This window comes from Clarias gariepinus, chromosome 24 (genome assembly GCF_024256425.1).
Source record: "Clarias gariepinus isolate MV-2021 ecotype Netherlands chromosome 24, CGAR_prim_01v2, whole genome shotgun sequence".
In the NCBI taxonomy this organism is placed as follows: domain Eukaryota; kingdom Metazoa; phylum Chordata; class Actinopteri; order Siluriformes; family Clariidae; genus Clarias; species Clarias gariepinus.
The window spans coordinates 930,001-955,439 of NC_071123.1; the positions used below are offsets into that span (position 1 = coordinate 930,001).

Consider the following 25,439-nt stretch of genomic DNA (forward strand, 5'->3'; position numbering starts at 1 on the left):
CAGTCTCCACTGTTGAAGCTCCTCCAGCTCAGCTCCACCTCTCTCACACGGATGTTTCTCTTCCCTTTAACCTGATAAAGGCGTGGCACCAACACACACTCCGTCTGCACCTGCCTGAACCCAGACTCTACACCCCCCCTCTACACACACACACAGAATGTAAAACTCCAACATACTCGGTCCTACTGTATAAATCTGATTTGGGGGCGGGGCTTCGTCGTTGTGATGTGTCCCTGGAACAATCAGAGTCGATATGTAAATGAGGGGAGGCGTGTACCTTATAGCTGACTCCGTTGGGAAAAAGCTGCAGGAACTCGTCTGTCTCGTGTCCCTGCTCCTGTCTGTGCTGGACGGCGTCTCCTCTGAGGAACTGGTCCAGCTGGGTGGCCAACATGGCGCAGGCACACTGCTCATCCCGCGAAGACTCCGCCCCTACAGGTCACAGGTCAGGGGTCAGGAATGGACTAGATATGACTCGTACGTCTCAAATGCACTGTGCTCTGTTTAGGACGCGGTGGTGGTCATGTGACTTCCACTGCTCACCCATCCACATGTGTAGCTCCGCCCCCTCGCTGTGTTTGTTCAGGATGATGTATGAGTCTCCGATGTAAAACACACCCAACTGCCTGTGGTCCAGCAGCACGGCCTCCATCTTCTCCACCCTCCATCCAAACACACCATCACCGAACACACACACGTCAAACGGGAACATCACACTGCACACGCACACACACACACACAGTAGGAGAGAGAGAGAGAAATAGAACATTAGATGCAATGAAGGATGGAGGGTATGAAAAGATAAAGACGTGGTGATGCACAAAGGTCAAAGGTCAGTGTGACGCTACGTTAAGCAGCAACAAAGCGAGCACAGGACGAGGTGAGAGTGAGCGATCCCCCATAATGCACCTGTAAAACGAGCCCTAATCACACCGCACAAATTATTTATTAGGCTAACCGATCATACACACACACACACACACACACGCATGCACGCACACACACTATGATTTCCAACAGTCTGGGTATAATATAATATAAAACAATAGAATATGTTACGATATAATATAATACAATTTAATATGGCAATTTAATAACAGCACTAAAACGCAATTTATTAAAATAAAAAAAAAAAATACTGAGAGAAATACTGCGGAGCCACACCCGGAGGGGACGAAGCTGTCGTGGTGGCACAAGGGGAACCTACGCCATACTGGGCTTCATGTTACTGCACTGAGATGTTACCACTGATTGGTGGAACTTACTCATAGAAAAAGTATATGAAACTTTTGAATTTTTATAGTTTTCTGCTTTAATTTGTCTTAGATAGAGTACTGACACACACAGAGTACTGACACACACACAGAGTACTGACACACACAGAGTACTGACACACACAAAATACTGACACAAACAGAGTACTGACACACACACAGTACTGACACAAACAGAGTACTAACACACACACACAGTACTGACACAAACAGAGTACTAACATACACACACAGTACTGACACGCACAGAGTACTGTGACACACACACACACACACACACAGAGTACTGACACACACACAGAGTACTGACACACACAGAGTACTGACACAAACAGCACTGACACAAACAGAGTACTGACACACACACAGTACTGACACAAACAGAGTACTAACACACACACAGTACTGACACAAACAGAGTACTAACATACACACACAGTACTGACACGCACAGAGTACTGTGACACACACACACACAGAGTACTGACACAAACAGAGTACTGACACAAACAGAGTACTGACACGCACACAGTACTAACACAGAGTACTAACACACAGTACTGACACAGAGTACTGACACGCACACACACAGTACTGACACACACACATTACTAACACAAACAGAGTACTGTGACACACACACAGTACTTACACACACAGTACTGACACACACACAGTACTGACACACACAGAGTACTAACACAGAGTACTGACACACACACACAGTACTGACACGCACAGAGTATTGTGACACACACACAGTATTGACTCACACACAGTACTGAAATACAAACAGTACTTACACACAGAGTACTAACATAAACAGTGTACTGACACACAGAGTACTGACACGCACAGAGTACTGACACACACACAGTACTAACATACACAGTACTGACACACACACAGTACTGACACACACAGAGTACTGACACACACACAGTACTGACACACACAGAGTTCTGACACACACACACAGAGTACTGACACACACAGTACTGACACACACACACACAATACTGACACACACAGGGTTCTGACACACACACACAGAGTACTGACACACACAATACTGACACACACACACACAGTACTGACAGACACACAGTAATGACACGCACAGAGTACTGGCACACACACATAGTACTGACACACACACAGTACTGATACACACACACAGTACTGATACACACACAGTACTGACACACACAGAGTACTGACACACACAAAGTAGTGATACACACACACAGAGTACTGACACACACAGAGTACTGACACACACACAGTACTGATACACACACAGTACTGACACACACACAGAGTACTGACACACACGCACACAGTACTGACACACACAGTACTGACACACACACAGTACTGACACACACAGAGTTCTGACACACACACAGTACTGACACACACAGTACTGACACACACACACAATACTGACACACACAGGGTTCTGACACACACACACAGAGTACTGACACACACAATACTGACACACACAGAGTTCTGACACACACACACAGAGTACTGAGACACACAGTACTGACACACACACAGTAATGACACGCACAGAGTACTGGCACACACACATAGTACTGACACACACACAGTACTGATACACACACAGTACTGACACACACAGAGTACTGACACACACAAAGTAGTGATACACACACACACACACACACACAGAGTACTGACACACACAGAGTACTGACACACACACAGTACTGATACACACACAGTACTGACACACACACAGAGTACTGACACACACGCACACAGTACTGACACACACAGAGTACTGACACAATAGAGTACAGACATACACACAGAGTACTGACACACACAAAGTATTGAGTATTGACACACAGAGAAGACTGACATAAAGAAATAACTAACTTACAGTGTACTGACACACACACACACACACACACACACACTTTCTAAGGGAAACTCCATGGGAGGTGTGCAGTGTAGAACTGAGATGTAGAACACAGACTTAAAATACTGCTATGTATTCAGTATGTTTATTTCTTTTAAGTAATAATTGTGTGTGTGTGTGTGTGTGTGTGTGTGTGTGTGTGTGTGAACTCACCTCTCTCAGGTCTTTCCTCGTCTGTAATGACACACACCTCACAAACTGCTGAATGACAGCTTCATGAGCTCAGGCACTCGTTTTCACATCACTGCCTCCACAACAATACCACACACACACACACACACACACACACATCACTGCCCCCACATCAATACCAAACACACACACACACACACACACACACACACACATCACTGCCTCCACAACAATACCACACACACACACACACACACACACACACAGAGTTGATGGCTGATTTTCAATCAGTTATTAAAACAGGTGTTCTGTGTTCTGAGAGCTTCTCGTTAATTCCAGTGTGTGTTAAGATTTTGTAACTTTATTTTTTATTCATTTATAAATTTGCTCACTTGTTTAAAAATATTTATGCACACACACACACACACAGTAATCTGAGATCAGGATGAAAGCAATGATACTCTGACTATCGAACAAAAACACGAACACAATTTTAATGCTGAACTTCTCTGTAGTAACATAACTTACATTTGCAGATTTCCTCTCAAACCTATTCGTTTCTGTAGACAAGGCGTTAATTGCTGAAGATTTTAATATTTATTTTGAGAATCTAACCTCTGCGAGAATCAAACCACAGCTGCATTTTAATGAACTATTGAAGGCTGAAAGAACTGCCATCATGTTTGGCTTTTTATATCCATAACGGACGTATGCGACATGATGCATCAACATCTTTTATAATTAGTGATCATATCTACATTTAAATAATCTTTAAAAAAGTTATAAGAAGGGGGGGGAAGCTATAAATGAACAGTAAACATACTGAATTACAGACAGAATTCTATTACAAACCTGCTTGTAAAAAGTTTCATAAATTTCATGCAGTCTAATACAATGATTCCTGCATCTTACTGTATCTACACCTCGCGCTGCAACAGCTGTCTACAATGTAGTATTGTACTACAGACACAGATTATTTAAATGTAGATATGATCACTAATTATAGTTAATAATTCAATAGTTCATTAAAATGCAGCTGTGGTTTGATATAACTGTATTATTCCCCTACAGGGCTCTATCCTAAAGATAGTGGAGTGTTAATATGTCTGGCTGTCTGAATATATAATGGACACCTCAAAACTGTTCCCCACTCATATTCCTCTGGGACATAAGGGTAAACCATATAAACACGTTGTTTGAGGTCTCGGGAGAATAGAGTAAATTGACCGATAGCGCCATCTACTGTTTTGGAAAAGGAAGTTGCTCCATTGCATTTGTGAGAAAATAGGTTGGGTGCATTTGTGAGAAAATACGTTCGGCGCATTTGTGAGAAAGTCAAATTTTTTTCTTTGCAAATCGGATTGTGTTTGTTTGCAAAACGCTGCATTTGTGAGAAAGTCGTTTTTTTTCTTTGCAAACCAGATTGTGTTTGTTTGTTAAATTTTGGCACATAATTAACTCCATAAATGACCTCCTATTGGCCTCTGATCAGGGTTGTGTAACTATGCTTGTGTTACTCGACCTCAGTGCAGCTTTTGACACCATTGATCATAGTATTCTTCTTCACAGATTAGAAAATGTAGTAGGAATTAAGGGTACAGCCCTCTCCTGGCTCAGATCCTATCTGACCCATCGTTATCAGTATGTAGACTTAAGTGGTGATTATTCTGCATGTTCTCTAGTGGAGTTTGGTGTTCCACAGGGTTCGGTTTTAGGCGTATAACACACAGTTATATATCTCAGCAAAACCAGATGAGAAAAAAACATCTTTTAATAAAGTTTATCAATGTGTGAAGGATATAAGACTGGATTTTATTAACTTCCTTCTGCTTAATCCTGATAAGACAAAAGTATTGGTACTCGGACCACATGCAGCTAGAAGTAAGATTCTAGATCACTCTGTAACTTTAGATGGCCTTTCTGTTCCATCGAGTGCAACAGTAAAAGACCTTGGTGTGATTATAGATTCCAGCCTTTCATTTGAAGCTCATGTAGATAATATTACCAGGATAGCATTTTTTCACCTCAAAAATATTGCCAAGATAAGAAATATATTGTCACTAAACGATGCAGAAAAACTAGTTCATGCTTTTATCACCTCTAGGTTGGACTATTGTAATGCCTTACTGTCTGGTTGTTCAACTCAGTGCATAAACAAGCTTCAGCTAGTCCAGAATGCAGCAGCGAGAGTCCTCACTAGAACCAGAAGATCAGATCTTATCCACACTTCATTGGCTTCCTGTGAAATTTCACATCCATTTTAAAATACTACTTTGACCGATAATGGTCTCCCTTTTAGGTATAATGTCATAGTTAGTCCTGCCGGAGTCCCTGCTTGCAGTGCGCACAAAATATACATTCACCTCATACATTATGTGACCATACCTGTTGTCTCTCCTTCTACTTTCTCTCCTTCTCTTTGTCTAGCTCTTTCTGTCTCTCTCTCTCTTTCTTTCACTATACATGTCTCTCCTGAGCTGCCAGTGATCCAGACCCCCTCTGCCCTCTGGACCTGTCTGACTCGTCCTGGTCTCCCTCTTCTGGTTGGAGATCTCGTCACATGGATGCCCCGTGTGGTCTCTCTGGGATGCGTGTGGTGACTCACAATTGACTCACTTACTCTCACTCATCTTCTATACGGCGTTACCCTGTATTCAGGGTCACGGGGACCTGGAGCCTATGGCAGGAGGCTTAGGGCACGAGGCGGAGTACACCCTGGACAGGCTGCCAATCCATCGCAGTTAACAATTTACTGTGTGCACTTAATTTTTTACTTTTGTTGTTTTACACATTGTGTGTGTGTGTTAGCACACATTAGCTCGCATTGCAGTGCTGTCGCCCCATGAACATAGAATAATTATGTTTATGGAATAAATATTATGAAGAAATACTTTCTGAGTGTATTGTGTGTTGATGAAATACGTTATTAAAGGTTTGATCTTGCCCTATGAAGTTAGTCGAGTGTGTATCTTTAAAACTTCATGATGAAGGTATGGCTCTGGCAGCTACTAAATGGCTCCAGTGTTTGGTGTTTTGTCTCCACTGTGCTTTAAACCTGCTTGTCTAGTTGTCTAGGTTAGTGTTTGTGTGTTTCTATGAGACTAAAAACAAAACCTGTGAGTAGAACACTAGAACACTTCCTGACCTACATCTACACAAAAAAGAGAAAAGTGTGTGTGTGTGTGTGTGTGCGTGTGTGTGTGTGTGGGTGAGAGAGAGTGAGAGAGAGATATTATTATTCCGTCCTATGTCTCGTCATGCTCCCAACTCGAACAATTGGTAGCAAAGGAGAGGACTTTAATCCTGCCTTAGTCTTCACTCCTTTACTATGAATTCATTAAAACTGTATTTCTATATCTCGTTTAACACTAGTCCAATTTTTTTTTAAAGATTATAACCTTTTAGAAAAAAGTATAAATTATGATATCATCCCTGAAAAGCAAACCGCAGGTGACAGCACTAAAGGGAAAAACTCCCTGAGAAGGCAAGAGGAAGGAACCTTTAGAGGAACCAGACTCAACAGGGAACCCATCCTCATCTGGGTGATAACCACCAGGGGCACTTTGGGAAACACAGCTGTATTAAATAAGCCTACAATCTGCATTTAGTGTGTGTGGGTGTGTGTGTGTGTATGTGAAACAACCTGTTTATCAACTTTCTTATTTGTATATTGTGATTTAGCATGACAAATGTAGATAGATAGATAGATAGATAGATAGATAGATAGACTACTGATCTGAACTGATCTACTGATCCTGATTATATTTGGAGAAGAGTAAAGTGATGATGAACTAATTTCAGTCGTATCAATTGAATCTGAGTAGAAAATCATAAATTCTAAATGTATGCCTGGGTTCTTTAATACCATGTGCAATATTATGTACAACACTAATGAGTAATATTCTACTCTACTTTTGTCTATTTTATGTCTCGTTCGTGGATTTTTTTTTTGCATTTAATTTCATTTTATTTACTACTTCCTTTTACTTATTACTTATTCCTATTATTACTTATTACGAACACACTTGTGTTAGTGTTTTTTTTTTGGTGGGGATGAATTCATTAATATAGTAGTATTTTTTTTTAAATAAATGTATTCAATTAATTGCATTAGTTCTGCATTTTCCTGAAACAGTAAAACAGTAATAAGTGTGTCATACTGTACTGTGTGCAATCTGCATTCCTGTAATGTTTATATCTTATGAATTGAGGAAAATTTAGGGGAAAATATTTGAGAATTTTAAAGGAAAATTCCCTAACAACCCCCCTCCCCTCCCCCTCCTTCAGTTTCATTGGAATTTCGGTTGGCTGCAGTGTCACCAAGGTGGGCGTGTCACGCCTCGTGCTCCAGCTGTCCAATCACAGGAGGCGGAGTGAAACTGACACTGAGCATCCTCAGATGAATGACAGCAGTGCCGTGTTATTCTTATTCCCTATTTATCAGGAGAAACTGCGTGTGTGTGTGTGTGTGTGAGAGGAGGAGCTGAGACATATATACACACACACACACACCGGCAGAGCGGAGTCATGGACGGTGTGTGTTACAGAGTGAGCTCTCGTCCCTGCGGTTCTGCGCTTTGTAACCGGCGGCGGGTGGGGGAGGGGGTTTAACGTCCTGCTCTTCATCCTCCTCATCCTCCTGATGGACTTCCTGCTGAGCGGGCTGGCCGCGTGCGGCGCGTGCCTGTTCACGAACCCGCTGGAGGTGGTGAAGACCCGGATGCAGCTGCAGGGTGAGATGCGGAGCCGCGGCTCGTACCGCGTGCACTACCGCAACGTCTTCCACGCGTTCTACACCATCGGGCGCGTGGAGGGCGCGCGCGCGCTGCAGAAGGGGCTGGTCCCCGGGCTGTTCTACCAGTTCTTCATGAACGGGGTGAGACTCGGCTCGTACGCCGCCATCGAGTCGGCCGGGTACATCCACACCGACGGGCGCGTGAACACGGGCAGGAGCAGCGCGGCCGGGGCGGCGTCGGGGGTCGTGGCGGCCTTCGTGGGCAGCCCCATCTACCTGGTGAGGACCACAACCCTGTGTGTGTGTGTGTGTGTGTGTACACGTCAGAATCTGCACTGTGACGCCTTTATGCTTTAAAAATACACACACACACATACGTCAGCGCTACAGACCGGATGACGTCATTCCCATGTCAGGGTTGACTTTTAACTCAGTTCAGTTGAGTTTGATGTATATAAGGCGTTTCTCAAGTGCTTGTGGTCAGTCTCGGGGCGAGCGTTCGATCCACACCGGATGACCTTCCTGATGCAACGCTCCCATTTTATCCAGACCTGGGACCGGTGTTATACACTAAAATGCCCCCCTGCCATGGATCGACACCCCCCCCCCCCACACACACACATAATCGCTATCAAATATTATATCAGAACATAAATTCATAGGTTTATTATTATCAAATATGATATTACTATTATAATAAACCCTAGGCACTCTTGTATAATGTTTATTTTGTGGCACATTTCTTTCTCAGGACTTTGTCATGAATATGCAAATACATATTTATATATAATACAAATAAATGTTGTTTTTGATAAAAAATGAGACGAAACATATTTTATTATAAAATAAACAATATGAACGTATTCATGTTGTATATGAAAAAAAATAATCTTTCCATTTTAAATATTTTCATATACAACATGCATATTTTCGTATTATTTTATTGTCTCATGTAATTTGTAAACCATTAACAAATGAATTTATGTTCTAACATAATATTTGATAGCGATTATGTTGGCTGGGCAATCCGCATCAGTGTTAAAAAAATTTAGTAACACTTGCACAGATTTTTTAGGTTTACTCAAAATTATTATTTTAAATACACATAAAATAATACTTTTGCTAGACAAACAAAATATTTTACATTGCTGTTTAGTTGACACAATGTGTACCCAGTATAAAATCTTAAGTTGACTCAACTTCTAATATTTACAGTAAGTCAATTTAAGTAGTATTGGTTGTGGGATTAAATAAACATATTTCTCTAGGGTTGACTTTATGCCCAGCTTTTCATCTACTCAAAAAGGTAAGTTGTCTCCCATTGTGACTCACTGAAGTAGTTGGTTCAAGTGATTGTTTTTCCATAAGAAACAAATTGGCAATAGCCCAACAAATAAAACACACAAACATTACAAAAAAAACTTTATTCTTCCAAAACTAGTCAAAGTTAAACATTGATCTTCATACCACAGGACTTAAAGGTCAATAAAATACACCAGATGTTAATCAGTATCTTTACTGATTCTTTTATATCACGATATCATAACCATTTTCAAAAACTAGCAAAGATTTGACTTTTGAAGACGTTTTTCCCCCAGTGCGTCAGACACACAAGAAAAAGGGCAACAAGAGTTTGTTTCACAGCATGTGAATCTGAGGGGAGCGTGTCTCTCCAGGTCCAATAGAACTGGTTCTGATGGCTTCATAGCTGTACATGCAGTTCTTTTGAAATTCAATGTTTAGAGCACAGACCAGACCAAACATCACTCGTAAAGCTCCAGTCAGCCAGACCCTCAAGGACTACAGACCCCTCCAACAGAATCAGAAAAAGTTTTATTGCCAAGTACACTTGCATGTACAAGGAATTTGTTTTAGTGACAGAGCTTCCAGAACAAAACAGTGAAAAGACAAAAAACAACAACAACGTTAACAACGAATGGAGTAGCTTAAACAAGAGCTTGTTCATGCTCCTCCTGTAGCACCACAAGGCCAGCCGTCACCCCTCTGACCCTCTGAGTAAAGAAACAAGAGGGGTCTTGTATAGTCAGGGTTATAAATTATAGATATGGTTATAAAATGTGTGAGAAAATGTATGAATCAGAATGATCAGATGGTCCCTGATGAACAAGCCGAGGGCGACGGTGCTGAGGGAAAAACTCCCTGAGATGGTAATAGGACACATGGGCAGATCTGTTTTTTTTTTTTTACATGATTATAAAAAATGATTAATTATGTTCAAATTTAATGATCATAAAAATAAAATGTTATCAGAAAATAATGAATTATTCTGTGAGGTGTGTGAGGGATTTCCGAGCATGCCCTGCCTTCGGTCATGTGAGTGTTTCTGTATTCTGATGTCAGTGGGGTGTGTGTTGCTGCTTTACCTGCTCAGGTGTGTTCTCAGCTGTAACAAAGCACCAGTGTGTCTGGGTTTCTACTGCAGGTTCATGATCTGAGTTAAACAAATGAATGTAAATGAGAAGGTCTGCGTTCTCTCTCTCTCTCACACACACACACTGTGTATCGTTCCAGGTAAAGACACACCTGCAGAGTCAGTCCATGTCCTCCATAGCTGTGGGACACCAGTACAAGCACCAGGTGAGTCCCACTCGCCCTCTGTCTCCATTCTGATCACCTCAACCCTGACATGTAGACTCCCCCCACTGTAGTGACCAAGGGGAAGTGAGCGAGGCTGGAATTGGGAATCACATCTAGAAATAGTTCGTTATAACAGGTTTGTTATAATAGAAAAAAGTTTGTTATAATGATGAATTACACCTTTAAAAACAATAATTACAACTATACCGTTCATTATAAAGTTATGCTTTTGGATTCACTCTTTTTATTACAAGTATTTTCACTGTCTGTGTGTCTGTGTGTCTGTGGTGTAGGGGATGATGCACGCTCTGTCTGTGATCCACAGAGAGCACGGCATTATGGGATTGTGGCGAGGTTCCAGTGCGGCGCTGCCGAGGGTCAGCGTGGGTTCTGCGTCTCAGCTCTCCACCTTCTCCATCACTAAAGAAATCCTCACTGATCAACAGGTGCACACACACACACACACACACACACACACACACACAATCAGGTCAGATGCAGTGTGTGACAGAAATTCAAGACATTCAGGTTTAGATTAAATGCATTCCAAATGGGTGTCAAAAAGAAAATTCTTCTCTCACACACACACCTTCACTTAACCACATCTCTCCTTGTGTCTTCCTTTTTCTTACGTTATCTGTCTCTTTATCTCTCTCTCTCTCTCTGCAGATATTCTCAGCGCACAGCTGGATGGTTCCTCTCTGCTCCGGGATGGTCAGCAGCGTGGTGGTGGTTCTGTTCATGACTCCACTTGATGTCGTCAGCACACGACTCTACAATCAGCCCGTGGATTTCCGGGGAAAGGTGAGGACCGCTCACCTCACCCCTGACTCCGCCCACTCTGACACATGTAAAGGCATTTGGGAGCGGGGTTTTTTCACACACACACACGTTTACAGTTGTGACTGAAAAACAGACAACCTGAATTTCATGTGACACGTAAAGCATTCAGATGTACCTGTGTTTGTGTGTGTGTGTGTGTGTGTGCGCGCAGGGTGAGCTGTACCGAGGCTTCATGGATTGTTTCTCTAAGACCCTGAAGAAAGAGGGAGTCGCTGGTCTGTATAAAGGTCTGGGCGCGTCCTATTTCAGACTCGGACCACACACGATCCTCTCGCTGCTGTTCTGGGACAAACTACGAGCACTGTACTACAGCTAACACACACACACACACACACACACACAGATAGAAAGGAATGGCCTGTGTGTAAAGTATGAAATCGTGTAGAAGTCACAGTAATGATGAGAAAATGACTGGAGCTGATTATCTCAGGTGTGGAGATTCAGTGTGATGAAAAAAAGAAGGAAATTTAAGGATACAGAAGGATACCTTTCTACCTACAGAAGATGTAATAAATTAGGTGGCCCCGTGAGTGTTCCTTTTATTTTAGCCAGATATATGTTAATGTACACGTTAATCAGGGCGTCATGGTCCCGATCAGTGATGAGAAAACGTCTCTCTGTGTCCCTCACACTAACAAACTCCACATACAGTTAAAATCCAAATATTTACACACTCATAAGGAAACATCTCTCTGTAACATTGAGGTTTCAAACACAGGTCTTAAAACGAATCGGTCCGATCTCAGAGATCAGACAGATTTACAGCATCTGCACATCTATGATGTAATGCTAAATAAGATGTAATTAAATCACCCCCACAGGCACTTACAGCATTACTGTATAGACTATATTCACTTTACACATAAAATTAAAGTAAGATAAAAAACAAACAAACAAAAAAAACAACAGTAAATTATATATATATATATGCATGGGAGGGGTTAATGGTTTCCCAGAAGGGACTTTTGAGGTTTTTTTTTTTTTTTTTTTGAAAGCTACACAAAGAAACACTAATAAAACCGCTGAAATAAAATAAACTATAGTAGTGACCCGGTGTGGTATAACACTCCTACACACTTCACTGCGGAGTGAATTAAATTCTAACCAGAGTATCTGATTTTACACCACAGTACAGGACCACACCGCACGATACTCATATACAGCACTGATATAATAATAATAAATGTTTATGGAGTGATAACATCAGGAGTAAGGTGATAAGTGTATTGTTTATTTTTGTATTCTCTTCAGAATAATAACGTGAGATAACGGCAGTGAGATGAGACACAGGGCAGCTTTAACCTTCAGTCCTTTAAGGCTGTGTAGTTAATTTATTATTTATTAATTATTTAATAAATTATTATTAAACATATTTCATCATCTCCAGTCTCCTACAGGGCATGTAGACATGTCTTACATTTCCATACACTGGTCCCTCCTAGGAATGTCTCTCTCTCTCTCTCACACACACAGAGCAGGTTTAACGTGTTTTGAATATGAGACTAAGTTTAAATGAGTGTGACGTAAAGAACACCTCACCTGAAGCCTTACTGACTCACAAACCTGTATGACATGATACTGTACACAGGCTGTGTGTGTGTGTGTGTGTGTGTGTGTGAGAGTAGAATGACACCCACACATTGCTGTAAAGCTGCTATCTTACAGTGCGTGTTGTTAAAACCACTGAATAAATAAATAAATAAACTTGAACTGAATAATCTGCTGTACATCAGGAACTAACACTGCTGCTAAACACTAACGTCCCCCACAGGACTGGTGTGTGTGTGTGTGTGTGTGTGTAAGTAAATACAGCTGACATTCAGTCTGTAAAACAGTAAACTAACACAATAAAGTGTTTATTAAAAAACGTCTGCGTGTGTTTATTCATGTAGAACAAACTTTTTATTTTCTTTATTATAACAGGAGTTTTTGTCTCTCTACAAAATAATCCAGCATCCTGCACACACACAAACACATGCTGTGAATCGTAAGTAGGCTGTTGATTCGATTCATCAGCAGTAATGTTCATTATCTGATTTGTCTTGAGCAGTTTAATACAGCAGTACCTCAGTTCTTAAGGTGAAATTCCATATTGTAAAACATTTTCCCAAATATTTCAGTTCAGCATTCAACACTATCATCCCCCAACACCTGATCAGGTAGCTCAGTCTGTTGGGGCTGAACACCTCCCTCTGTAACTGGATCAGGAACTACATATCCAGCACCCCCATACTGAGTACTGGGGCTCCCCAAGGCTGTGTACTCAGTCCCCTGCTTTTTACACTGCTGTCTCACGACTGTGTAGGAACACACAGTTCCAACCATGTCAGCAGGTCAGCGTTCAGACAGGAAGTGCAGAGGCTAACGTACTGGTGCAAAGACAACCACCTGTCTCTGAACATCGATAAGACAAAGGAGATGGTTGTTGACTTTAGGAGGACACGGAGCGACCACTCTCCTCTGTGGAGATCATCGACAGCACCAAATTCCTGGGTGTCCACCTGAAGGAGAACCTCACCTGGTCCCTCAATACAGCTCTCTGCACAAGAAAGCCCAACAGCGTCTCTTCTACCTAAAAAGGCCGAGGATAATTTTGTTGTTTGTCGTGTTGTCGCTCTTGGTTGCACATCAGGGCCTGTATTCACAAGGCTAAAATTTGTTCCTAGTGACGAAAATTTACGAAAGTTCTTAGAATTTCTTCCTTAAATTTAGGATAAAATCTTAGTAAAGGTAAAAATTATTCACAAGATATCTTAATCCTAAAAACAACTCCTAAGGTAAAAATTGTTAAGAGCGGAGAGGAGGCTTAAGAGTTTCTATAACAGAAGACAAAATGGCGGAAAGAAGAAATATTCTCCAAACACTGAACGTAAAGCTGTAAAAGAAAACACTGCTCTTCTGTCCAAGTTGGTTTTCTTGTTGTTTTACTCTCTTTCAGAAGATTCTTGGCTACATACCATCCAAACGTGTAATCCTGTAATCATGTAAATTGGTAAAAGCTGAGCTATTTTGCTCTTATCAATTTGAAATAGATCACAAGTAATAAAATCAGTTTGGTAAATAAATGTGAGAACTTAAATACTGTATAGTACCTACTGTGTGTGGAAATCGGTTGCTTCAACAATAGACACATTTTCAACATTTGGCTGTTTAATTAACTTGAAGATATTTAGCCTATAGCAGACACTTTACATAAAGTAGCCTGTACTCATGATTATACCATTTCTTCATATACAAACATTAAGATTTGACTGTCCGTTCTATTATCATATATCCTATTTTCACAAAGAGCACATTTCAAGACCTTTAAAGAGGTCAGAGGTTATTTTTTATCATTCAGTCCTTGAATTGCTGCATCATCCCTAGCAACAGGGTCAACCTCACCTCCTCACTAAGATAAAGGTTTTTGTACTTTCCTTACTCACAGTTGCTCTAAAATGTTTTCTAAATCATATTTAGTCTCAGACTCCCAGCTGGGACTTTTTAGGCTAAGATACGAAGCTTTGTGAGTATGGGCTCTGTTACTTATTTTGTCTTTTTGTAAGGTACTTAGTTTTTTGTAAATTTATAATGTTAATCTGTTTTGTCTTAGCTAGTCGGTCAATTAGGTTTCTTAGTTAGCTAGTTAGTTCTTGTTTTTTTATGTTGTATGTAGCACTTTGGTCCTGGAGGAACGTTGTTTCGTTTCACTGTGTACTGACCTGTACATGGTTAAAGTGACAATAAAAGCCGACTTAACTTTATAATTTTGTGTATAAAAACTAAACATTTAGAAGAGACATGTAGACAATATAAATAGACAGTAAACATCACTTAACCTTAATTTATGATTCCTCTTGGCACCGGATGCTTTAAAAACCAAACTGAAAGCGGCTCCCTTTTCTTCTTGCTACCGTCCTTGCTAACACTCATGGGTAATCTCCCTTCGCTTGGCTTTCCACTGAGCAAGTTCCCGAACGTACATGCAACTCAGCAGGTGTTTAATTTGGCTCATGTCGGTTGACTGTATGCTGAAAATGCTTCCCATGTGAAGGCAAACTTCTTGAAAAGTTTCGGTTCTTAAGCCAAAAGATTTGTGAGGTGGGGCGTTTTGAATGCTGAAGTACTGCTGTATTACAAGTTTTAAACTAATACACACACATATAGTACACACAAACACAAAATCATCTCAAACATTTCAAACAAGAAATCTAATGGATCACACATTTATTTACACTTCAGCGATCTGCGTGCGTGTGTTATCCAAACACTCCTGGGTCAAGCAGCTGAAAAGACTGGACAAGTGTGTGAAAGTCCTGCTCCGTCCAAACACCTTCAGTAACCGCACCACTGCTACTGCTGAGTGGACTGGGGGGGCGTGAGAGAGAGAGAGAGAGAGAGAGAGTGAGAGAGAGAGTGTGTTATTCTCACTCAGCGACTGGTGTAAACAGTAAGTTTATGCAGGTGAAACAGTTTCAGATTAACGATTAAAGCACTCCCATGAAAACAGTTAAAATTTAATGATGTCATAATGACTGCTGATTACTGATCAATTAAAATCAAACACTCTTTCAAAGCTCTGTATTTATTAATATTAATTAATGTGTGTGTGTGTGTGTATGGTGTAGAGGTGGGACTGAATGAATGGTGGTGGGACTGAGTTTCAGGAAACGTGTTGAGTGCAGAAGGGATCGTACATGGAGTATCACACACACACAGACACAAACAAACACTAACACTATAATAACACACACATAATAATCACACACGCACACTATATTCACACACATGCTGTAATCACACAAACTCGCTATAATCACACACACACACAATAATCACACAAACACGCTATAATCGCACACGTTATGATCACACACACAAACACACTATAATCACACAAACGCTATAATCTCACACACACACTATAATCACACACATGCACGCTATAATCGCACATGTTATGATCACACACACAAACTATAATCACACACATTATGATCACACAAACACGCTATAATCACACACACACACACACATTATAATCACACAAAATACTCATGTTTTATACAGTGTGTGAACTGAATGGAGTCCTGAAGTGACCTGATGTTATAGAGCAGTGTGGGGCTCAGTGTGTGTGTGTGACTGACCTGATGCTGACTGGGTTGTTGAAGGTAATCAGGATGTCAGTGGTGTACTGCGGCAGACGAAATAAACACAGGTGGATATTCACTATGTTTTTTGCCTGTTGACACACACACACACACACGCACACGCACACACACACACACCACAATGACATATCAGCAGAGTAACAGGTGGCCATGCCTCTCACACACACCATATGCATAATAAGAAAATAAATAAGCACGCAGTAGCGCCCCCTAGTGATCCATAGAATGTTACTGATCATTACTGATCTCTCTGATAATAATCTACGGGTTTTACAGGAAAGCCCCGCCCAGTCCTAATAGGGTTAACATTAGATATCTGATCCATCACCAAACTCTTTAGACTATGTATCAGATATATTGGCATGTCTGATGTGTAAAAATTAGAATTTTACTTCCAGCCCCGCCTGAGAGAGTCTGATCTTTATTAGGAAAAAAACTTGGGCTTGTTGATTGTAGCGCTGACTCAAGATCACGCGGCTCAGGCGAAACGCTACCACGAGTCTAAAGAATTTATTATGAAACATGAAGTGTGGTTTCCGGTCAGTGGGTGGAATACACATCCGGATTCACTTTCCAAACATTTCACAACCGTTTAAAGAACTTCCTAAAAGTTATGATGATTATGGGGTTTTAAGTTGTGGGGGTTGTGGGGGTCACTCAGGGTCAGTAGTGCACAGACGTGTGTAACCACTGTAATTACCAGGCTAGAACAGCAGTTTGGGACGCAGCCAAAGAGCCAATTATTGTTTTGTAGACAATATTAAATAATTTTTTAAATGTACAGTAGTACTGTGTGTGTGCGTGTGCGAGACCTCCTCGTTAAATTTGGAGATGAGCTGAGCTCCGGTGAGGATCCAGGCCGAGCTGCACTGGCTGAGCGCGAGCTGATCGTGAGGGACACACTGCACCTCCTTCACCTCCATCTGCCCTGACTCCGACGCCTTATTACTACCTGCTACATCCTCAAAGTGATACCTGACACACACACACACATCGGATTACATCGGATTGAGCACTTACTGGTTGTGATGGAGGTGTGGTCATATGTGTGTGTGCGTTAGTTACCTGGCAGCCTGTGAATCCTCCACATTATTCTGATACTCTAGCAGCTCTATGATGATGCTCTGGTCTGTGTGTGTGTGAGCAAAAACTTCCTGATTATCAGGAATCTCCCTCAACTCACTGATACAAAGAGAGAAAGAGACACAGAGAGAGAGAGAGAGAGAGAGAGAGAGGTGAAGCACTATATCATTATCATGATGTGTGTGTGTGTTTAATGTATTCACCAGAACAGAGAAACATTACGAAGGTGGATGGAGTCGAAGTGGACGGGACTTAATAGGTAATGCAGGTAATGTTTAGGTAGTGTTTAACTCATTAAATCCCAGGCTGTTACACAAATGCAATAAAAGCACCCTAATACTGATACGTGTTGTGTGTTTGCAGTCATGTGATTGGATGCTGCCACACTGACCGTCCTATAACGTCTCACTGCCAGGATTTTTTGATAGCAGGATTATTATTATTATTATTAATGCCAGGATCAAGGACAAGCTGGGACATCACCTGCATACACTCTATAGTTGGTGTGTGTGTAAGAGAGATACCTGATGTCTTTGGTGTTGAGGGGGAAGACAGCAGACATGGCACCGCCGAATAGAGGCCGAGTCATTGCTCACCCTGCATGTACACACACACACACACAGTTACTGACGAACAGCCCTGTCTCCCAGTAATCTTTACTTTCATTTTAATTTACTTAAACTTAATTATAATAAGCAGTTGGACTTTACTTTGTGGCAAATAATCTAAGCTCTATAAAATATAAATTACACATTATAAATAGAATCTATTATAAATATATACAGTATACTTTTAAACTGACCTTTTGACATTAATATTTTTTTCATGTGAAAGGTTTTTATTGAAATAAAACATGGTTTTATACGAAACAAATTAAAACAATCAACAGTAGTTCCAGCTCAAACTAGAACACATTTATAACTCCTAATATTATGACTAAACTGTGTGTGTGTGGTAATATAACATAAAATTATTACGTATCAAAGTAAACCCAGTGTAAATATTTTGCCAATATTACTGAATAAGTGAAATGTTACTGAACAAATCCTGATTTTAGTGAAGATAAACAAACCGAAATCGAGCTGTGTGTTAGCTGATAATAAAAATAAATAAATATTAGTTCTCAGATTTTAAGGATGTACCTGCACCTGAAGGGTTTATTTCTTCAAATTATGAGGTAACTCGGTTTTTATACCCGATTTCTATCGCGAAATTCGGCTTTTTAATGATTAGTTAGCTAACAGAGCTAATAATCCTGTCAGACTTGAGTTCCCGCCGCCATAAGCCGGATGTGACGCAGTATTTTGGACCGCACGTGCCCCCTTTGCATCATGGGAAATGTAGTTTTACACGAAAAGTTTGGGAAACACGGCTGACTGCAGTCCCTGAGTTTTATTCAGTTATTCAGCTTTAGTCGACAAATAAAATAAAATAACAAAAAACATGCTTTAATTGATAAAATTATTATATTAATGGATATTTAAAATATGCAGGCAAAATGTAATAACTAAGTACAAATTGTACCATTTAATGACGAAAAAAACCCAATATATATTATTTATAAATAAACAAATACAATTACAAAAAAAAAACAGTTAACTTTAACAGCGCACAAGTCAGTGAAGAGAACACAGATACATCTAAAATACAAGCATTGTTTCAGAAACAGTCCAGTTTAATCTCATCCACATACAGAAAGTGCAGTGTGTGTGTGTGTGTGTGTAAGAGAAATATGAAGGCATTAAGTTCGGAGACCAGTAACATCACTCATCTCTTATCCCGACTTGATGCAATTTTTTCCAAAATGTAAAAAAAAAAAAAAAGTGAATAAAGAAGAAATAACCCCTGAATATTTCAGACTCCACTGTGAACACTGAACTGTTTAAACAGCCTCATCAGAAACCTGGATGAGCCTTATCCCCGGTCCTGGAGAACTCCTCGCCCCAGTTCACACACTTCAGCTCAGGAGACGCCGTTACAAATGTTCTCCAGGACGATGCTCTACAAAGGAAACATACTCTGTAGTCACTCTGTGTGTGTGTGTGTGTGTGTGCGTGTAATAAATTTGACTGATTTGTTTGAATGAGGGTTTATTGGTGTGCAGTACAGAGCTCAGTTCAGCAGGACGATGGGGCCAAGAGTCTGACAGGACAAACAAATAATTAACCACAACATAAAATTACACCATCAAACCATTAACAATGTTCACATACGGTGTGTGTGTGTGTGTAAAAGACCTGATAATGTAATGCTCACGAGCCTCATGTAGTCATCCATCGCTGGATCAGAACATCTTGCTCCCGGTCACAGCACTCACACGCCTTGTGCTTCCCATCAACACTGCACCAGCTAAAGACACAATCAGAAATTGGGTATCGTGTTAAACACAGTTGTTAAAACCTCTTTAATGAGCAAAAAGTTTATGTAAAGCGTAATGCCAAAGCAGTCCTGCTGTGCTTAATGTTAGGCTGCTTGTTAAGTTCCTGGCCTGAACACTAGGTGTCACTCTACAGTAAATAAAAGCGCTCAGACTCGGACCTCTAATCCTTCAGGGAGCTTTACGACTTAGGTGTAAAGTTAAACATCTACAGTCAGGGTACCGAGTATGTATGTAACAGAGCTGAGTCCCATCCGGAATTATGAGGATTTCCAGAGGATGAGCTTCTCAGAGCAGCACAAGCTCTGATTACACAGGCGTTTTCTCTGTCACTGCAACACTCCGTTAGTTCTTTATCGGCATCTCCTTAGAACAGTTCTGAGAGTTCTAGTGAACCGTGTCCAGTTCACACTGGACAGAAAGTCAGTTTAAATTAATTTAGACTAATGAGAAAGGAACGGCAGTGTGATGTGGTGAGGTGGCGTTCACCTGTTGCCCAGGTAGCTACAGCCTTTATTTACAGATTCCTGCTTCTGAACCGCTTCTGCTGTCTTCATCCAGCACCTGAGAAACATCTGCAGGAAGAAAAACCAATTAAATCAGCAGCTTTAGGGATATGCAACACAACACTACAACAACCTCATGACCTTGCAACACAACCTCGTAACACAAACCCATGACCATGCAACACAACTCTACAATCACCACACAACCACACTCCCTCACTCAACCTCAAAATGACAACCTCAAATCATACAATAAACCTCACCAGCATCCAAACTCACATTGATGCAACCTCACACACACAACCTCACAAACACCCAACACAAACTCGACATTAACCTCACAGCCGAACAAGTTTAACCCCAAAATGACAACTTTTAAACCTCAATCACTCAACCTCGCACAACCCCAAGCTTAACATTACACAAGGTTATTACCATCACACAACCTCAAAATCACACCACAAGCTTTTAACCTCAGGCTCAGTTACACAAGCTCAAAATCACATAACCACCACAACATGGCAATCACACAACCTCAGTCACACAAACTCAACCTCACATTCATGTTGTGTAGCAAACCATGCGTGTTGTAACCAGACAGCCTTCAACACACTGCTGTAACAGTGACAACCACAAGAAACCTGACAGTAACATCTAAACACTGACCACTCCGTTGTACTCTCAGACACACTGTGTGGATTGTGCCACTAGTGTAGTAACCCAAGTAGGAACAGTAACATCCTCACAGCGCTGCCGGGGGGTCGATTGTCTCTGAAGTGATGCACCGAGTTGAGTTTCACCGTCAGCACATGACCATCTGCTCTGGAAACACCAGAACACCTACAGCACAGAGGAGAGTTTACAGTAAACACAACATTGTGACAAAGTAGGTTTACAAAAATGCATTGGCTATAAATATTATTATTATTAATATTTTTTTTTTCTCTCGCCGTTTTTTTCTCCTAATTTATTCGTGTTCAATTCCTCCCTGTCACTAGGGGGCTCCCACATTAAGGCTACTACTACCAGTCGGGAGGGCCGAAGACTATCGCGTGTTTCCTCCGAACGGCGTGACGGCAGCAGACCGCATGTTTTCAAAATACTTGCTCACACACTGTTAGGGGTGGTGTAACACACTCAGAGGACAACGCTATCCGCTCCTTCCGCGTGCGCGAGCTCACAGACGCCCATGATTGGCTGTAGAGCCGTGATTAATGTGGAGGCACAAAGTACCTCTCATCCCTCCCCTCTGAGAGAGCTCGGCCAATCAGCTCTCTCTAGACCTCCGGCTGCGAGAGGTTACAGAGGAGCGCTAAGCACAGACGCCACCATGCTCACAGCTTTATCAGAATCGGTCAGTTCCAGCCATCCTTCAGACATCCAATCATTACCTAGGAATTGAACCAGCGATCTCCGGGGGATAGAGCGAGCACTTTACCACTGTGCCACTCGGAGGTGTAAATATGAAACTTTTAAACGTAGCCATTTTTTCCAGAAGGGGGAGCTCTAATGACCACTACACTTTGCTTGTGATGATGTGCTCCTGTTTTTGTGTAAATGTTAAGTGAGTGGTTAGCTCCGACCTGTGGTCATTGATGAGGTCACAGGTGGGCGTGACTGCAGTGTCGGGTCCCAGCGTGACCACACAGTGGTCCAGGAAGAGTTTAAAGGCACTGTGAGGAGCGCTGAGCACAGACGCCACCATGGTCACGGCTTTATCAGAATCGGTCATGTCCAGCCATCTCTCAAACATCCAATCATCTACAACACAGCACAGAAGGCAGCAGTGCACTATGGTTAACAAACCCACACACAACAGGTACAGATAGCTGAAACATGTGCTTCAGGGGTAGGAGGAAAAAACAAAAAAACAACAAAAACAAAAGTGTAATGAAACAGGAAGTGAAACATACCGTTCTTGGACTGAGGCATGGGCATAGGCGAGGGTAGGGCGGGGCTCACAGGGTTCGACGGGATATTACTACTGACGAAGTGAGTCCTGTTCATAGCAACACAACACACACATTATTATCATAGCACACACACTAGCAGACATATAACAAAGGGTTCTTAAATGAGTGTGAATACACTAGTGAGCGTAACAGCCGTGGCGAAACAGACCCCAGCCTAACCTCTTGTAGTGGCACTCGAGGGGGACTGCCACGCCCGGAGACCTGACGATACCAAAGGGGTTTGGGGTTGGAATGTGGAACAGAGTGTTAGAATAAACCAAACGGTCACCTTCAACCTGAAAGAAAAACAAATACATAAATGATCCCAGAGCCACATTTTGAGCAGTCACATGACCATGATATAAATCTGCTGTCGGAGCATGTTCAACCTGGAAGTGTTTGTGACCTCACCCTGGTGGAGTGCCGACACCATCTCGGACAAAGTCATTAAAATTTTTTTTTTTTTTTTATTAATTGACGAAGCTACATTTCTTATACTTGCAGCAGTGTTTATGGGATTAATAAGCTTTGATTACTTTTTTTTGTTTCTCTTTCACTTTTATTTTATTTAAACAGTACAAGTCCAAATTTTGGGCCTAATAAACTTTTATTTTCAACATTGATGACATCAGTATGTTATACAAATTATGAAATACCGTCTGGAGTTAAATAAATAAAGTGAAGAGAAACCACGGTACGTCATTCCAACATAGAGCGCAGGTCAGATGGAAAACTGCTGGAAACGCATGTACAGTATCTTCAAGTGCCGCCGCAAAACTGTTAATCACTGATAAAACCGTCTCTGATGATGCACGCATGCCTACCTGTGAATCCGTCCTACATACGCTCACTGCAGATGCGCAAACAAAAGTTTTAGCATCTATCTCTAATTTGCGGAACATCCATGCATAATTCGCATGAATCCATGCTGCTACTAGTGGGGTCTTGCAGTTAGTGTACAATCTTGCAGTGAGTACAGAATGCTTTGTTCATGTTTGTGTGATTATATGTTAACTTTACTTGTACATATAATGTTACTCTAACAGTCTATGAATATACAAGTATATTTTAGTACAGAATTAACTGCCTAACAGCACCTAATATTTTTTAAATGTATATTTAACATGTAGGTCGTGTGGACAGAATTATATTTAAAAAAAAAAAAAAAAAAAAAGAGTAAAAAAAAAAAAAATCAGCTGTTTTTAAAAATACCTGACTCAGCCTCAGAAGTCACCAAAATGCCACTGAAGTTTGACTTTTTGCACCATTAAAATACTTATAGGCAACTAGTTATCATATCTTCTTCTCCATAAGACATGTTAATGCTCAGTAGTACACATGTATGGTTCTTTAATGGATTTGGGTTGTACTAAAATGCATTCTTTTTCAATTGCCATATACAGTATCCCAAATCACTATGGTCGTTTAAAAAATACAACAAAAAAACATTTTTCTTTCCTTTTTTTTAAATGAGGTGTTACTGACAGTTATACACACTGATCAGGGACGTTTAATTCAGCAACACTGAAATAGATAGATGACTGGAAAACAGCACCAGCACACACACACACACACACACACACACACACACACACACACTAAACAAACAAAAAACTAAACCCCTAAACTTGGACAGAAAGTGATTCGAGTGTGTTAGGAAGAGGAAAGCCCTCTCATGGCTCTAAATCACAAATAGCTTAGAATGGAAGCTTTTCCTCCCTTTTTTCTGATTTTAATTGAAATGATAGTAATGTATTCACCAAAAGAACAAAAACAAAACACGCTTAAAATTTTAATAAAAAAACTTTCACTATAAATCTTAGAGGAGCCTGTCGTTTTTCAGTGCTGTGTGTGTGTGAGTGAGTGGGAGAGACACAGCCCTGCTGAGGTTAATGTCATTATTAATCTCTTCTTCTCCGTGATCATGATGGTTCTTGTTGCTGCTGTTAAGGGATTTGGTTCCATCATGTAACTGAACGCAACTGTGTGTTTACAAAACCGAGCGCAGGGAAAGAAAAACATTCACTAACGCGTTTGAATAAAAAGGCGCGGCGGCTTCTCTTTGAAGATAGAGATTGCGTAATGGGGGGCGTTTTAGGGCGTAACACGGGTCCCCTGACTAGACGCCCCGCCCACCTGACATAATAAATGAATAAATGAACATAGAATTTCAATTGAATCTATGGTGAGTCAGTGCTCGTGTGTGTGTGTGTGTGTGTGTGTGTGTGTGTGTGTATGAGTGCGAGTGTGTGTGTGTGAGCTCACACCCGGTGCGGTAGTTACCCGCAGTTGTGCTCCGCACTCGTGCAGTCCCGCCGTGATCACGTGCTCGCCTCCCACGCGCCGTGTCGCCCCGCAGTGCCCCGCCGAGGTCTCCGGTCCGAGCCGCAGCTCTCCCGCGTGCACGAGCCGCCCGGTCCCGTAGAGATCAGCGCGCGCTCTCACCACCATGCTGTGCTCCGTGCAGTGCACGCGGACGCCCAGCGGCAGCGCGCGCACATCGGACAGGAACCCGGCGGCTTTGTACCGCCTCCCCTCCGGTCCGACCCGCGCGCCCTCCTTCCCCACGCGGACCCCGCGCGCGCCTCCGGTCACGAGCGTCAATACCATGATGAGCGCGAGCTGCTGTGTACCACACCTCATCGTGTTTAATCCGGGTTAAAGACCGAGCACGCGCCCGTAGGGGGCCATTTCTAATGCTTACACTCAATTATCGCATAACCACGCCCCCTTACTTTCGCCAATTAATGAACCATGACGTCATTCCACCTAACTAAAAGGCAGTGCAATAAATAATAATAAATAAATAATTTATAATCTGATCAGGATTTTTTT

General features: G+C 41.6%; 4 protein-coding genes across 5 annotated transcripts in view; 1 reads left to right on the plus strand and 3 right to left on the minus strand.

The window, feature by feature from the left end:
• Window positions 1-1,212, minus strand: part of LOC128512578 (macrophage-capping protein-like) — a 3,178-nt gene extending 1,966 nt beyond the window's left edge. Inside the window, exons 1-4 of the mRNA XM_053485924.1 lie at window positions 1,208-1,212; window positions 544-716; window positions 278-432; window positions 1-140 (exon numbers count right to left, since the gene is read on the minus strand). The exon at window positions 1-140 is cut by the window's left edge and continues 22 nt beyond it. Of these exons, the coding sequence (XP_053341899.1) occupies window positions 1-140; window positions 278-432; window positions 544-716; window positions 1,208-1,212 (473 nt within the window). The remainder of the gene's footprint in view (window positions 141-277; window positions 433-543; window positions 717-1,207) is intronic.
• Window positions 1,213-7,895: 6,683 nt separating this feature from the next.
• slc25a35 (solute carrier family 25 member 35) lies at window positions 7,896-12,435 on the plus strand. Its single transcript, XM_053485642.1, has 5 exons — window positions 7,896-8,374; window positions 10,628-10,693; window positions 10,987-11,139; window positions 11,363-11,497; window positions 11,688-12,435. Exons 1-5 carry the CDS (start codon window positions 8,003-8,005, stop codon window positions 11,850-11,852), a joined length of 891 nt encoding a protein of 296 aa, XP_053341617.1. The 5' UTR covers window positions 7,896-8,002; the 3' UTR covers window positions 11,853-12,435.
• A 3,292-nt stretch (window positions 12,436-15,727) lies between these two features.
• Window positions 15,728-19,287, minus strand: rangrf (RAN guanine nucleotide release factor). Of its 2 annotated transcripts, none has more exons than XM_053484735.1 (6): window positions 18,918-19,287; window positions 18,294-18,366; window positions 17,752-17,868; window positions 17,499-17,661; window positions 16,663-16,757; window positions 15,728-15,883 (listed from the first exon to the last, which is right to left on the minus strand). In XM_053484735.1, the coding sequence occupies exons 2-6, from the start codon at window positions 18,356-18,358 to the stop codon at window positions 15,775-15,777; spliced, it is 549 nt and encodes a 182-aa protein (XP_053340710.1). In that variant the 5' UTR covers window positions 18,359-18,366; window positions 18,918-19,287; the 3' UTR covers window positions 15,728-15,774. The 2 variants fall into 2 exon arrangements, with proteins under 2 accessions (XP_053340710.1, XP_053340709.1); XM_053484734.1 differs by having other exon boundaries at window positions 18,912-19,283.
• Window positions 19,288-19,816: 529 nt separating this feature from the next.
• Window positions 19,817-25,248, minus strand: LOC128512629 (zona pellucida sperm-binding protein 3-like). The gene is made up of 8 exons (XM_053485985.1): window positions 24,888-25,248; window positions 22,785-22,900; window positions 22,566-22,651; window positions 22,236-22,413; window positions 21,399-21,492; window positions 20,636-20,721; window positions 20,007-20,118; window positions 19,817-19,911 (listed from the first exon to the last, which is right to left on the minus strand). Exons 1-7 carry the CDS (start codon window positions 25,245-25,247, stop codon window positions 20,031-20,033), a joined length of 1,008 nt encoding a protein of 335 aa, XP_053341960.1. The 5' UTR covers window position 25,248; the 3' UTR covers window positions 19,817-19,911; window positions 20,007-20,030.
• Between the last annotated feature and the right edge of the window lie 191 nt (window positions 25,249-25,439).